This window comes from Lissotriton vulgaris, chromosome 4_1 (assembly GCF_964263255.1).
Source record: "Lissotriton vulgaris chromosome 4_1, aLisVul1.2, whole genome shotgun sequence".
Taxonomy (NCBI): Eukaryota; Metazoa; Chordata; class Amphibia; order Caudata; family Salamandridae; genus Lissotriton; species Lissotriton vulgaris.
This window is the reverse complement of record NC_141691.1, coordinates 881,707,392-881,722,219: the sequence shown is the minus strand read 5'-3', so window position 1 is coordinate 881,722,219 and position 14,828 is coordinate 881,707,392. Positions and strand designations below refer to the sequence as shown.

The 14,828-nt window shown below is 43.8% G+C and overlaps 1 protein-coding gene across 2 annotated transcripts in view; it reads left to right on the top strand.

The window, feature by feature from the left end:
- Positions 1-14,828, top strand: part of CARMIL1 (capping protein regulator and myosin 1 linker 1) — a 994,750-nt gene that overhangs the window by 909,378 nt on the left and 70,544 nt on the right. For both annotated transcript variants that reach the window (XM_086965173.1, XM_086965172.1), the window contains exons 34-35: positions 8,677-8,755; positions 13,989-14,216. In XM_086965173.1, coding sequence (XP_086821299.1) covers positions 8,677-8,755; positions 13,989-14,216 — 307 coding nt within the window. The remainder of the gene's footprint in view (positions 1-8,676; positions 8,756-13,988; positions 14,217-14,828) is intronic.

Below are 14,828 nucleotides of genomic sequence, written 5' to 3'. Positions count from 1 at the left end.
GCTGATGTCTGCAGTCACTCTATATATGTGCAACAGAAGTTAGCACTGTTGAGCCCAAAGGAACCGGTATGTATGTGCAAAGGAAGTTTGCACTGGTGATGCCCATATGCACCTCTATATATATGTGCAATGGACGTTTGCACTATTCAGTTATGTTTTTCTGAAGCTTGAGAAATTCTATGTTGTTACAGAAAGTGACATCAAAGGCTTTTCTCCTTTGTGCTGTGGAGCTCACGCGTAGAGTGCTTTGTGCCCTCCATGTGTGGTTCTCTCCTGTTTGTAATAAGGCCTTGTGCATGCCTTGGCCCACCACGCAGCATCCGGGATCTGTGAACAGAACTGGGGAACTTCAAAACCAAGAGGATCCTGGGAATCACACGGACTGCTACACAGTCGGTATATTTTCAAATTCGAGCTGAGAAACGTGGTTTTATGTTTATTCTAATTATACACATCCTCTTTTTGTGAGGAACAGTTTTCATGTGTTTTACTGGTGCCCAGGTTTTTGTTGCTCGCAGAAATTGCTGGCAAGTGGATTGTCACTTCTGAGGCTTCTTCATGTGCTTCCTGAGACCCTGAGACCTTTGGTCTGTTGTGCACCTCTCAACCACTGCCCATTCATTCATCCATGCCCATGAATCCATTCAAGTACTAACCCCTTCATCTAGCTATTCATTCACACAATCACAAATCCATGTATTTAGTACTGCATTCCTTCGATTTCCTTGGCACTTTTGTAAAAATCACGGAATTTTTACAAAAGTGCTGATTTCGCTGGCACTTTTGTAAAAATCGTGGCATTTTTACAAAAGTGCTGATTTCGCGGCAAATCGCGAAATCCTGGAGGGTCTGAGTAATGCACCTCCTAGATCAGATGGCCTCGTGTGGCCAGAGTCTCTCACACAGGCCTCCATAGCCTCTCAGCACAATGGTCCCAAGCAGAGGGCCACTAGGAAGATCTAGTATTGATAAGGGCCAGCAACCATTGCTCTCTGCAGTGATGGGACAGCAGCAACCTGTTGCATTGCAGGACCATTGCAGACTCAGTTCCGCAGGTGACCATTACCACAGACACATTCTTCACTGGATGACATGACAGTCCAGAGTCTATGGCCATCTAAATAATGGGGTCTGCACATTAGCCTTCTGAAATTTTAGCCACACATCTAGACCTCAAAGCTTTTCTCCCTGACTTTCAGGGCAAGGTGGTCTTGATGCAAACCCACAACATGACCACCATGTTCTAACTGCAAAAGCCAGGTTTCACATACTCTTCAACTGTCAGCATTAGTGGAGTAGTTTTGGCTTCGGGGTCTCCAATACTGCATACATCTTCTGGCGGACTAGCTATCGGACTGGACAATGACTTGGCAGACCTGCTCAGCTGGATGCAGCAACAAGTTCATTAGTAGGACCGCCAGCCATAAAGTCCGATGCTGTTACCCGAGGTGCTGAGGTCCCCCACAGGTAGACCAATTTGCCAATTTTGAAAATACAAAATGCCCGAGCTTCGCCTCCAGTTTTTCACACCTCCAGCCCAGGGGCAGTGATCTGTGGATGAACTGATCAGTAATCTTTGCGTATGCTTTTCTGCCTCTCCCGCTCCTTACTAACGTGTATTGGAAGATGCAGCAAACATCTCTAACACTTATACTGAGCTCCCCTATATGGGCCAGACTACCATAGTAATCAACAATCCTTGAGGTATCCATTAGCCCCACAAGAAACTCATCAACAGGCCAGTCCTTTTCACACAAAACCAATGCCAGATTAGACACACACACTCTGGGCAGTTCAATCAAGCGATCCGGCACATGAGGTCTTAAAGTTTGGCTACCAATGTCCCCCGCAGGAATGGATGGACAACTTCTATAATCTTATAGAGCTACCATGTGGGCCTTATGCGCTGCAAAATGGAAGAGGGTCATCTGGTATTGCTTCATTAATCACCTGGACCCTAAACCCAGTGTCCAGGACAGCATGTGCCATCTTCTTCACCTGCAAAGGTCAGGCCTTGCCTACATTTGTAAATGACTGCATTTAACGGTTATGGCCACATACTTGCAAAAGAGGTAACATTCCTTCCTCTTTGAAATGCAAAACAGAGAACAATCCTACCTCTTTGACATCCCATTTATCAAGACCTTCATTTAGGGCCTCAAGAGGATCATTCCTCTCTGAGTCAATCTTGGTTCGGTATGGAAAATCAACGTGGTCCTTACCAGACTCATGAGTCACCCCTTTGAGCCCATGCATTCATGCAATTACTCTCCTGTAAAGTAAATTTCATGGTAACTATAACATGTTTTAGCTACATCGATAATTTGCAGGCCATAACACTCCTAGAACCCTTCAAGCAAGCTTAAAGGGACACAGTCGTTCTCAGAATGAACCCAGGATTCCTCCCCAAAGTGGTTTCTTCTTTCCACCTCAACCAAATGATAGTGCTACCAATCTTTTTCCCCCCAACCAGAATCACTAGTGGAGAGAGTCCTTCATACACTAGGTGCCAGGGTACATGATAAGGATATTGCAAGTCACCTCTGAATTCCATGACCTTATAAAGGAAGGCAACCTTTGGCCTTATTCTTCTATATGGTGATGGAACTCCTCAGTTAGTTTCAATATCCTCAGAATGTACAGTAAAAAGTACTTTATCCCTTATATAAATGCAATTGTAATGCTAACAATACAATAGAAGCACAACACCAGGCTCTGCCAGCAAACTTTCAGAGGCATAGAGCCCTTATGCAAGGCAATAAGATTCATACCTTTGGCAGCACCTAATTCTAGTGCATAGGTTCAACTCCATTTTCCTGTACCCCTCTCTGGGATGCATCCTACAAACACTGTGAGTGCTGCACAAATGATGTATCTGCGTCAGCTTGTCTTTGTTCCTTTTGTGGACGTTACAACCTGCCTGCCGCTGCCCCCGGAAACTAGGCTCAGAACTCTCAGAAGTTTTTGGGTGGACTTTTCCTGTGTAATGAAAACATCTGCGCAGCAAGAATCTTAAGTAATACTTCAACTTTTGGTGATTGCGGAGTGCCAACTAGCAACAGGAGCCACGCCTTCTCGGTAGCGTAGCAAGGGGAGGGCTTGGGGCGGCATGAGTTATAGGGGCGCCGCTCTTTCCTGCAGCTATCGTGGGGCTGGAAACGCAGGAATTGCCAGCACCCCTCTCCCCGCTCTTACATGCGGCTGCCGCGGGCGGCAAACGCATGGACCGCCATGGGCGGCCAAAGGTCTAGCTATAACACTGCCCCTTCTGCCATCACAAGGTGTCTCCCAGAGCACTTAGATTGACTCATTGGTGCTTCCTCCTTTCACGCCCAGCCAGGAATTAAAGCCTACAAAAATGCACCTTTAGCAAGTCTGCCTTTTCTGCATGCTTACCTCAGGTTTTCGCCTTTTTCTGGACTGTATTTTGATTACTTTAGGGCTCTATGCTCTTTACCACTGCTAAACTGAGGTAAAGTTTCCGTGCTTCGCCTCTAAAACCTGCTGCACTTCAACACTCCATATTTGGCCTATGGAACTTCCCTGTAAGTTCATTATGAATGGTGCATAAATTGCACCTGTGACATTGATAGTTAAATGCCATCGTGGGCTGCAGTATCTGTTTACACCACCAACATATGTGACTAATATATAAGGCTGCCTGGAGCACCGCTGTGAACTGGCTAGGCTGTAATTTAAATACATTGCATTGACTCAAGGCAGGAAAAAATCTTTTGACATGTAGGAAAAACGGATTTTTATATATTAATGTCACTCCTAAAGTGTACCTAGTAAGCCCTCAGGACAGGGTCATGATATATATAAGAATAGAGAACACCTCTTAGTTTCAAGTCTCCTGTTGAGGCTACTTCATTCTTCCCTCTACCGGTACATGATGGAGAAAGTGTATTATGTAAATAAATGATCACGCATTTATATGTTTTTTTTAATCTGGCATTATAATAACGCTACTCTATGCAAATCTCCTTTTCTCCACAGTTGTTTGGTAACCTTTGAAAATGGTCTGATGTTTGCTTTGTTGCCTCTTTCACAGAGGAATTGCTTACGTTCCTGTAGATATTCATTACTTTAAGTTCTTTTTGTTAGTGAAGTGCAAAATATTATCAATTTGTAAAATGCATTTGCATTTACAATGATTCAGTTGTGTGTTGTGGATAACAAAAGCTTTTTTTCTTAAAACATACTTCATTAATCCGATACTGCCATCTAGTGATGAGGAGTGCGACTGCTGGTTTCATTAAAACTCATGTTGTTAATTTGCCACGAGGGGAATTACACAGAGGCTTTGAAGAGGCACCCTCAGCAATGCCAGTTAGAAAGGACTACTTTTTTTTTTTCAAGTCTCTGTAAGGTTTTGCAAAGCGTAGACCAAGCCAGGCGGGCTTTAGAGCGCCTATATTGATGATATAGGCAAAAGCAAATGCATTGCTGGAGTGTCTAACTATTTCTTAAACTATTTATTTATGTATTTAAAGGTATTTAAAGGTTTTATGTAGAGCTGCAGAGCGCTTTACATCATTATCAGACAATAATTGCAGGTTAACTCTTTACAAAGGTTACACAGTTATTACAGTATGGCAACATAGTGACAAGTAAGGTTGAGACAAACAAAAAGAAACATATAGGTAAGGGAAAAAGCAGGCAAGGGTAGATATTCCAGGGAGTGGAGGGGAGGGGGGGTAAGAGCAGGGGAAGTAGACGGAGAATGGAGGAGGGGAGGGTTAGAGACACGACACGGCATGGCAAGAGGACAGGGAAGGGTGACGGGGACACAAATCGGTAGATGAGTCAAAGCTGCACCCAAAGTCCAGTAAGCTGTGATCCCAGGGGGAGTTGTATCATTTCCCCATCTCTGTTGCGAGAGGCTCCCTAAGCGCAGTGGACTCTCTCAGAGGGGTCTCTGAGACTCCAAGGCCTACTTACTGGATCCTTCCCCAAAAACACTATCCCTGAATATGAAATGTCAACACATTTAGAATTTGGACGAGTGTGCCTGTGCACGGTCAGTGGCCAGGCCAAAAAGGTCATGAAAGAACCGAAACTGGATCATAAATTCAAAGCTGTTCTGAATAGGGCCCGCCCCAAATTTGTTTGTCCCAGGGCCCCCAAAATCCTTAAGATGTCCCTGTTCCCTGGACCTGCGAGTGAGTCAGGTGTCTTCTTTGGGACAATGGTAGTAGCCAGGGTTTCTGGGATCGGGTGAAGCAGGTCACTCCTCTGGGGCAGTGATTGTGACGAGTTCATCTGTGGGATAGACTTTGAGGCTGAAGGCTTTCTCCTTCACAGCCGATGAAAAGGCACTTTCTACTTCTGTAGTGCTCTAGACCCTGCATTTTTTTATAATGCTAGTGATTTGCTTCTGAAGGGTACACGTTTGAAAATATAACATTAGGCCAAAGGATACCCAGTGTCTGGGATGTGTGACCTAGGAGGTTAATGTCCCAGCTGCCATGCCTAAAAATGCCAGGTGTATATCACATGTAAAAGGGTGCCTGTTGGGGGGGGTACATTTTAGTCTGGTGCTCTGGCGCAAAATGCCAAGTCTGTCCCATGTCTATAGGAGCTCCCAGGAGTGCGAAGATTGGAGAAAGGGGCTGTATTTGGAGGTGCCTCTCTGAAAAGGACAACCCTGCACCATATCTAGGTAAGGGACTGGGATGCTGAGGTTAGAGTAGGGTGCTAAACCTGAAGATGCAAACCCTGTGCCTATTGTTCAATGGATGTCGTAGGGGGCTTTAATTAGGGCGTTTTATGCCTGAGGGTGCAGGCTTAAATCAAATCTTTCCAGTGAAGTAACAGAACGTTTACTGACAGGGGATTATAAAACTCCCAAATAAATAAATAACTAAACAATAGAACTAAAGAAAGAAGCAGACATTAAGTGAGGCAGTCAAAAATAGGATACAGGGAGTCTGCGAAGTTCACTATGCAGTAAAACCGAAAGTGAACATACTTCTTTCCGGCAAGCAGATGCCCTGGGAAGAAGGATTGTCTGTTCACTTTCTCTTCATATCTGACTTACCTGTTGGTGATTTTAAAATGCTTTGAGGTGAAATCCTTTACAGCGAGGCAGCACACAAAGGACAGCTTGTTGTGTGTCGATTTAGATTCCGTATGTATTTCCTGATTTATGCCCTTTATATAGGTACAATTCACATTGCCCTTATTTAGGCATAGAAATCCAGCCCTTTTTTAGGCATTGCTCATGCTAACCAACTACAGGCAAGGCCACTTACATCCGTTCATCTATGTCACAATGAGTTCTTGGAAAACCAGACTCTTAGGCCTTTAGGACTTCCCCTTGCTTGGATATTGATTTCTCCAAGAACTCATTTATTATGCATGATCATCTATTCCTTAGGGGTTCATTCAAGACGTTCTTATGCCCGACTTTTACGTCAATACTGGCATTCCTAAACACCTTTAAGGTATAAATATGCCTTCACTTGCCATGGCAAACCACGGTTCGGTGCACGGTTCGACTGCCTACCTGCACTACGCGGCTCACCACGGTAAGTTCAGAAGAAAGTCAAGTCCCCAACTGACGCACTGACCAGAGGCTGCCATCCTCCTAGCTGAGAATCCAGCTCCAGTGTTTCTGACTCTCATTGCGAGGTGTTAGAGATCGAGACCCGGGAAAGAGATTCCAATCACTCTCATTGTAAGGTATGGAGCAGACTAGAACCTAGAGGGACTCTTGGCAACTATAGTTAAACTAAACTATAACTAAACTAAACTATAGCTAAACTAAACTATAGCTGAACAGCACCTACTTCTTTCCTCGTATTACACTTAGGTTAGGTACACTGGGATAGGATTATTTTAGAAGCACCAGATGAGTATATTAGCCTGTGTTATTTATGTATGTATTTTTATATTTTTATGAATATATGTCATAGCTACAGACAATGCTATTGCAGTATTATTTAATCATACTGCTAACGCTGTACGTATTATACTTTGCATTCTGTCTTACGATTGTAGCAGTTCATTTCTCTTGCATGAGAAAGACTGTTCAATAAACCTTTTTTTATTGAAACGCCCGTCTATCTATTTTTGTGCAACTCTGTAGAAACTAAGCATGCACGATTGACTGAGTGAAACGGTTATCTATTGTTTCCACGATTCTGAGATTGTTCCGACTCTAAGGAAAACAAAGTTGTCATGTTTATGCGGTTGTCAGAAACAAATCCCTTCTTGTTCATTCGAGAAGTTTCTAGTGACCTCTGAGTTAGCTGGCACTCGCAAGTAATTAAGTTTAATGTACTCGAATGAGACATACTGACCTCAGTCCTATGTCAAAACTATAGTGTATAGTATTACAATGCGCAGAGCCTATCAGGGATATAGGAACTACACTACAAGGTACCTAAAAACAAAAGGCAGCACGCATGGGCAAAGAGCAGGAGTGAAGAAGCGCCACACTACCAAAAGGTAGTAGTATGCAGGAGCTTTGTGCACGCAAATTTCGCAACACTTCCTACCATCTATGGTGCTGTCCACTTCATTGGTGGAAAATCAGTGATGACGTTCCTATGTGCTGATTGGCTGCTGTTCTCCAATCCACAATCCCCATTTGAACTGGGTGAAGAAATACAGGAAACAAATGTACTTGCAACATACGCCAGTGGGAAAAAATGAAAGGGGAAATTTTATGGTGGAGTGCGCCCCCCCCGCGCCCCCCCCCGAGATGGCGTCGCACCACAGCTTGAATAACTCTGCTCTAAGGCATATTTCCAAACCCCCAGTAAATTCACTGCATTCTGCTGTGCTCATTAATTAATGCTTGACTTGACTGCTGTATCTCATATAACATAGAAGCCTACTCTCCACTGTGGTCTCATTGCTAGCAGCTAAAATACGCTCATCATCATTATAAGGCACTCTGTAATATATTGCATTCCTTCATTTAGATACATTTGACCTCCCAGATAATACTGCCATTTACACACCCATTAGTAATGTCTGGCCACCCCTTAAAAATAATTATTGGCACTTAAATATACTCTTCATCTGATGAAAATTTCCTAACCTTCAAAGAAGAACTTTACACTCCTCTGTAGCTGAGGTTCCAGCAGGGCCGGACTGGCCATAGCGGGCACCGGGCAATCCCCCAGTGCGCCACACGGGTGGGGCCAGTTTTGGGCATAGCTGCAAAATCGACCCTGTACCAAAATCGGCCGAAAACCGGCCCCGGCAAAGAGCTCGGCAGCACCCACCCGCAAACCCCCCCCCCCCTGCCCCAGGGGAGGGGGGCCGCCGAGCACTTTGCCAGGGCCGGTTGTGGTTCCCAGTCCGGCCCTGGGTTCCAGTCTGTTTAGATTAGCAGTATGGAGCCTGCTGAGTGCTTAACGTCATTGTTTGTACTACGTATATTTTTAAAGCTCTTCTCAAAGCAAAAGTGGTAAAATGCTCAGTGGCCTTGTAAAATGCCTAGCTCGTGTTTACCCAGCAGCAGGTGTTGTATTGCACCGAAACATTGCTATAGCACTTAACTGTCTCCTGTCATGGTGCCGAATGTAACTGCTGGCGATGTTAGTCTACGAGGAATCCTCTAATTCCTTGTTCGGTAAAAAAATGTATTGAAGAAGGTTTATGCTTTTTCTCTGTTTTAGCTTTCAGAGACCTATTAAAAAAATCTTGTTCATTTTTCAGAAACTTGGAAATGAAATTCCTCCCAAGGATTTGTCTGAGAATGCAGTGATTATAGAGCGGCTAGATGGGAGTAGTTCAGGTAAAGTTGTGTTATTACTTTTAAAAAATGATGACGGGAAAACCATTTACATTTCCTCAAATGCTACCAGGAGACACTCTGTGCTGCTTCTCCTTCTTTGTTGAAATAATGTATTGTATTTACACAACTAAATGTTTATTGTTCTACCTGAATGCCATAAATGGAATGGTCCATGCTTTGTTAGTGAAAAAGAAAGGACTGTTGGAGAGGTAAGGGGGAAACAACAGTTTGGTAGAGCAGCACCAGCAGCTATATAGGCAGCAGGCACATAAGTGTAAAAAACATATTACAGGTTTCTGGGGCGAGAGCTTACAGTCTAGTAGTCAGCTGTGCGTGATCTGCCACCCCTCCTTTAAGGTCCAGGAAAATTAAGGCTCAATCTGCAGACTATAGTGAAGTGCCAGGGCTAGAAATACAAGCTGTACAGAAGTTGCAGGCCTTCAGAAGCAGATCTAGACTCCAAAATCACTTTTGAGAGGAAGAACTGTTTCCATAGCTCTGTAAGTCCTCACAGGCAGAGATTCTGCTGATGACTAGGACAATCCTACTGGTTTTTACTCCAGCAGACAAAGCAGGGACTGTTTATCTTCAGTGATGGGAATGGTGAAATGAGGAACAGTAGCCGCAGCACGGGTTTTTTAATTTACAAGCAAGTTGTCATTCATGTGTATCCCCAAACCAATTCCTAGTTGTCTCACATTAGTCTCACTCCCATTTCATAGCATCACTGTGTCATATACTCCCAGATTGCAGAAATCCCACAGGACATTTCCTGTAAAATCTAAAATGACAAAGACTTTTAATTATGGGTGAGAGCTCTGTAGAATAAGTTAACACAGCCATAGTAAATAGTCCATTCCCCGCGCAGCAAAGACAGTTCCATTTCTCCTTGCTAGACAACAGGTAGAATGCCAATGGGGCAAATGAGTACTACAAATCTAAGCGAAGTTTGGGGAGGGGGAGGTGAAATTAGGAAAGTGTGAACTCCAGTTCATCCCTACTTGACCAGTCAATGCAGGGAGATTTCCTCCCCTTAATTTCTGTCTAGGCAGAATCTGAAGATAGGAAAACAATAGATGGTTTAGTATGTGAGTCTGTATAGCTTAATCAAATTCTTATTCATTCCATATGTGTGATTAACCCTGCATTGCCAATGGCAACATAACTTATTCCACAGTCCCCTGGTGCATTTAGCCCTAAATTGCCACTGGAAAGATAACGTATTCCATATCACCAGTCTGAAATAGCCTGATAGCTTAAAATATTGAAATATCTATACCCTTTTTAAGGATGTACTGACCCACATTATACAAACCTTTAAAATCGTATTTACTTTGCTGCCACCAGGCCTGATACATTAATTTACATCAAATCTCAATTCAGTAGAGGTGCTCAATGTGAGAGACAGCCCTCCCGAGATGGAATCTGTGCTCCGCTAGCACGCATCTGGAGGGGGTAACCAAATTGCAGTGACTCCACGGGCTGGGACCCCCTAAAGGCCCTGCCACCTGGACCATCTCATACCCAATCCCAGTATGCATGAGCTTGGAGTGACCAATGAGTGGCCTGTCTTGGGTGGCATAGCAGCTGGATAAGGAGTGGGGGCCACAAGGGAACCATGGGCAGAGCCCAGAGCATGGTGGCATCTGACTGAAAAGGATTCTGGGGGTCATGCCGGCTTAAGAGTTTCAGCAGAGCCCAATGAGTGGTGGTCAAAGCTATGGCTTAGACCAGGGAGGCCCAATCCCCACAGGGAAAGGATTGAAGCACCAGGCAGGGTCATCTTCCCTAACCGGGGCAGAGTGGCTTCGAACCCAGGAGGAGTCTGGGGCTTCTGCGGGCAGAACAGTTCCTGTAATCCCCTGTGAGAGGCTGACAAAGCTATGGCTTTCACCTGGGAGGCCTGGTGCTCTTAGACCAGTAGTGTCAACCAGAAGGACCTGCCCTGGTCAGGGTGGTGCCACACATGGGTTTGGCAGGTTTCAAGATGTCCACAAGTTTTTTGTCAGATTTGTGTTTGCAAAAACATCACTGGTGAAGTTTCATTCTCAAGGTTGATCCAGCAAGCGGACAAGTGTGGGTGTGCTAACCCAGTGAACTAGGTCACCACTTGATTTGAATTACACCCAGGCCTAATATACAAATCATTGACCAGCAACTAATGGTGCGGCGCTTGAAGTCCCAATGATCACAGGACTAGCCTGATTTGCACCGGGGTTTGGCCATATGATAGGACTGATCAATGAAACAATTTGATGGTAACCCTTTGCTAATTGTTTTGGATTTGTCAACCATGTATGAATGATCTGTACCGTGTTGGTCTTTCCTATACATATAGTGTTCACCTTGTTTTGAAATAAGCTGTCTTGATGTGACTCATCCACCCCGAGATTCTGTTAACTCAGATTGACAGTGCAGCCACATAACTAAGCTGGTAGACCCCCCTGCTTTTTGTGTTATACATAATGACAATTGATGACAACTCCTGTTACTGGCTTTTCTGGAGATTGATGCACAAAGTGGCAGAACCACTTCAAACCAGTCCCAGAAATCTACCAGAGAAAGTCAGTCTACATATATGGTTTGACAAAAGGATTGAAACCCCAAGTCAGTGTTGCAGGATCTGTCACTGATCGGTGCTAGGCAACTGGTGCTCTGTGATTTATAGTTGGTGTCTCTGAGAGTCTGTTTCCCAGGCAGGTGAGGCAGTGTCAGCAGAGCTGGCCGAAATATTTTTGCTGGAGAAGCTGAGGCTCCACCTTAGATGAGGAGCCTCACTTGTTGCTGACACAGGGGTGCTGGATTGTCCCTGCATAAGGAGTCTGCCCAGCGTAGCACTTAGTGGTAGGAGGAGCTGCCCAGAGAAAGAAGGACTAACCCAGTAAATCACAGGTGACCTTTACATTGTGAAGTCCATTGTGAAGAGACCGTGGTGAGCCTGATCACCCTTGCCTGCTTTGTGTATGCCCGTTGCTGAATGTATCTGTGTCTTGAAGATGCCTCATTCCACCTTTCTGTTCTGCGAGAGTTCGATAGGGTTGCTAGTGTGGACTGACACTCCTGGAACTGTAATCTGCGTGCCTTTCTGCCAGAGGACCCTCTAATGGCCTTAAGAGCGCCAGGAATAGCACCTTAAAGTATTATGTGCTTAATTAACTGGAAATGCACGGTTCTGCCTTCTTGCTGATACTACTAGGCACAGCACTGTTGTTGAAGAATTACTGTGCACTCTGTAATGCTTGCCCTTTCATCACCAGTGTGACCCAAGGAGCTTGAAACACAGGCTCCAGGGACCTCTAAAGACCCCCTCCTCATTGGGCCTTAATCTGACTTATTGAGAAACTACCCCATTCCCACTAAACATCTGGGTGAGATCTCTTTTTTCTGGGCTAAGGGATTTGCTTGATCTCTGTCAGCCACTTCAAAGATTGTGACCGCTCTGAGAAGACCTGTACCAATCCCAGAAAAGAAGACTGGTTGGGCGATAATTGTGCTTATGCTTCCTAGAGGAGGTACCCAGCTCAGCCAAGCAAAGACATGGTAAATGGAAGAGTATGATCCTAGTGACTCAAAACTAAAGTGGATTACCGATGAACTGAAGTTTCCCTCTCCATGTTAGAAAAAGACAATTTAACAAAAGAGAAAGGTAAGGACAGACCCATTGGGCTTGGCTGTAGGCAAGAGCTGAATCAGCTAATCACTATGGTATATTGCCTCTCTAATTTCCTCATAACAGGTCTGATATTCCTGTGATGCTAATCCCATATTTGTTAGGTGTTCTATTGTCCATATATTAAAGTACCTTTCTTTATGAAGCCAAAGCACTGCTTGACAATCACCTTCCCAGTCACTATTTTGTCAGTCACTGTGCTCTGAGTATCTAACCCCTCACATCCTCCTGAGTAAGCGTTGAACTGCTTAACCTGATCTACTCAGTCATGCATGTGCTCTAAGTATCTACTTAGAGCTCAGTGTTTGGGGAACTAAAAGGTCAGTCCTAGACATCTGAGGCACATGGACTCAATCACCTCAATTGAGCGCTGTTAACCCTTGCGTGCCCCGTGGCTCCCAAAAATGGGCCAACACATGTGGATGCAGAAATGTTCTCCCTGTGTTTTAAGATCATAATTTTGAACCTGGGCTCAGGTCCGGCCATTTCCTTTTTACTTGTTCCTAAAACCAATGTGTCTTCATGCATAGAATTCCTCTTCAATGTGTGTTTTTGCACATAACTACCTAGTTTATGCCTTTGTGATTATCCGGTGGTTGACTTACTCCCAGCTTGCAAACTGGTGGAATTTGGGAAGGACGTGCCAGTATCTAAACTTTTGTCATTCTCTCACAAATGAAAGTGAAAAACAACCAGTTGCATTTCTACAAAACATACAAATGTAAGAACTGTGAACCAGTCAATAGCGTTGAGTTGTATGTCTCATGGTACATGTGCACTTGCCTCTAGCAGATGAAAGGTGCATTTCATGCATTAGTGTTGAAATCACATTTTGCTGCTGGCTGTGAACAAAATTTTCCATAATGCTAAGAAATTACATTTGCGTTTTTATGAGTGATGGGTTCTACTGTAGGGTTTTAACCATCAGAGTAAACAACTTTAAACTAAAGGAGCACAGGTAGGCACTCACTTGCATATTGCAATTTGGCTACAGAGGGTAGTCGACTAAGGGTTTATTGCATTAATGTTGAGTAATCAGACCTAGGTACATGCCTTGAATTTAGGTGTGAAATTGACCTTGTGAAAAATGACTGTGAAAGACCAGCATATAAATCAATTTGGTGTTCAAATGGCAAAAAAATATGTTATTCTCTTTAACTTCCTGTTTGTGTCATACTGACAAAGCACTGCTATATGATCACATTAATTTACGTGTTGGAGAAAGCATGTTGATTTCTGTTTATATCTGTTTTCTTTCCTCTTTGTTTCTGTTTTGCAAGGACAGTACTCGTTGGTATTGATTGCCACTACGTTATATCATTTTCAAACACATAATCTAATAAAATCCCACAAAAATGCCTGTTTTAAGGCATGAGCATGGACAATTCCCTGCAAGTCACATGAAACCACCATGTTTTACACGTAGTACTTTACTTCATTTTTGCCTATCATTACTGTAAAATGTACATTCATTGAAGAGATGTTAAGTAAGGTAAATGTTTATGTATCGAAAAGTCATTGTTTGTAGACTACTGAATGTGGTTTCTTTTTGCTATTGTTTAGTATCGAAAGTTCATGTGACCACAGCAGAAAGCCGTTCCCCTTTGCCTGCAGCGGACTCAATACCATTAGAAAAAAATATTAAAGCAGAAGTAAAGGGGGAAGTGGGTGCACGGTCCAGGAGTTCCTCCAGCACACCAACCAGTCCAAAGCCTCCATTTCAGTCAACAAAGCCAACATTTGCAGGGCGCCCCGCGGTGCCACAAAAACCTCGAAGCAATTCCCGCACAGGTGAGATATAGAAGTTCAAATGGTATCACTAGGTAGCTGTATTTTTATAAATAACATCATCACCATTGTATAGTACCTTGTTTCTTTGTATGCACCAGCTGTTTTGTTATGAATTCCTTGAAAAGTTAGTTTCTCAAATATGTGTAGTCAATATTTGTTAGAAATCTTTGCTCCTTTATTATAGTTTGGCGGAGAGGTCACTACATGGCAATGGTGAAGGAGTACCCTCTCTGCCAAACGAAAGGTCCGCCTACCTCATTTTGAGCCAGGTGGACGTTCAGTATATCAAAGACAGAGATTACGCTGTCTCTGCCGCTGACATACACCTCTGACAGCTCGAAAGAGTAAGGTCCATCAGAGGTTTGGCAATTTTTTCACCCACCCTATTTAGAGTGTGCGGACAAATGACCAGTTTCCTTACTGTCTTTTACCGCCAGGCAAAACTAATAAGGGAAAACTGTAAAATAACCCCCCACAGACTGGGAGAAAACAAAAAGAAAAATCCGCTTTGGGATTTTCTTTTAGGAAATAAAAAAAAACATTGAAAGTTTGTCGCATACCTCCATCATCCTGTAACTGCAAGAGATGTTCACTCGCCATTTTTGGTGTTCA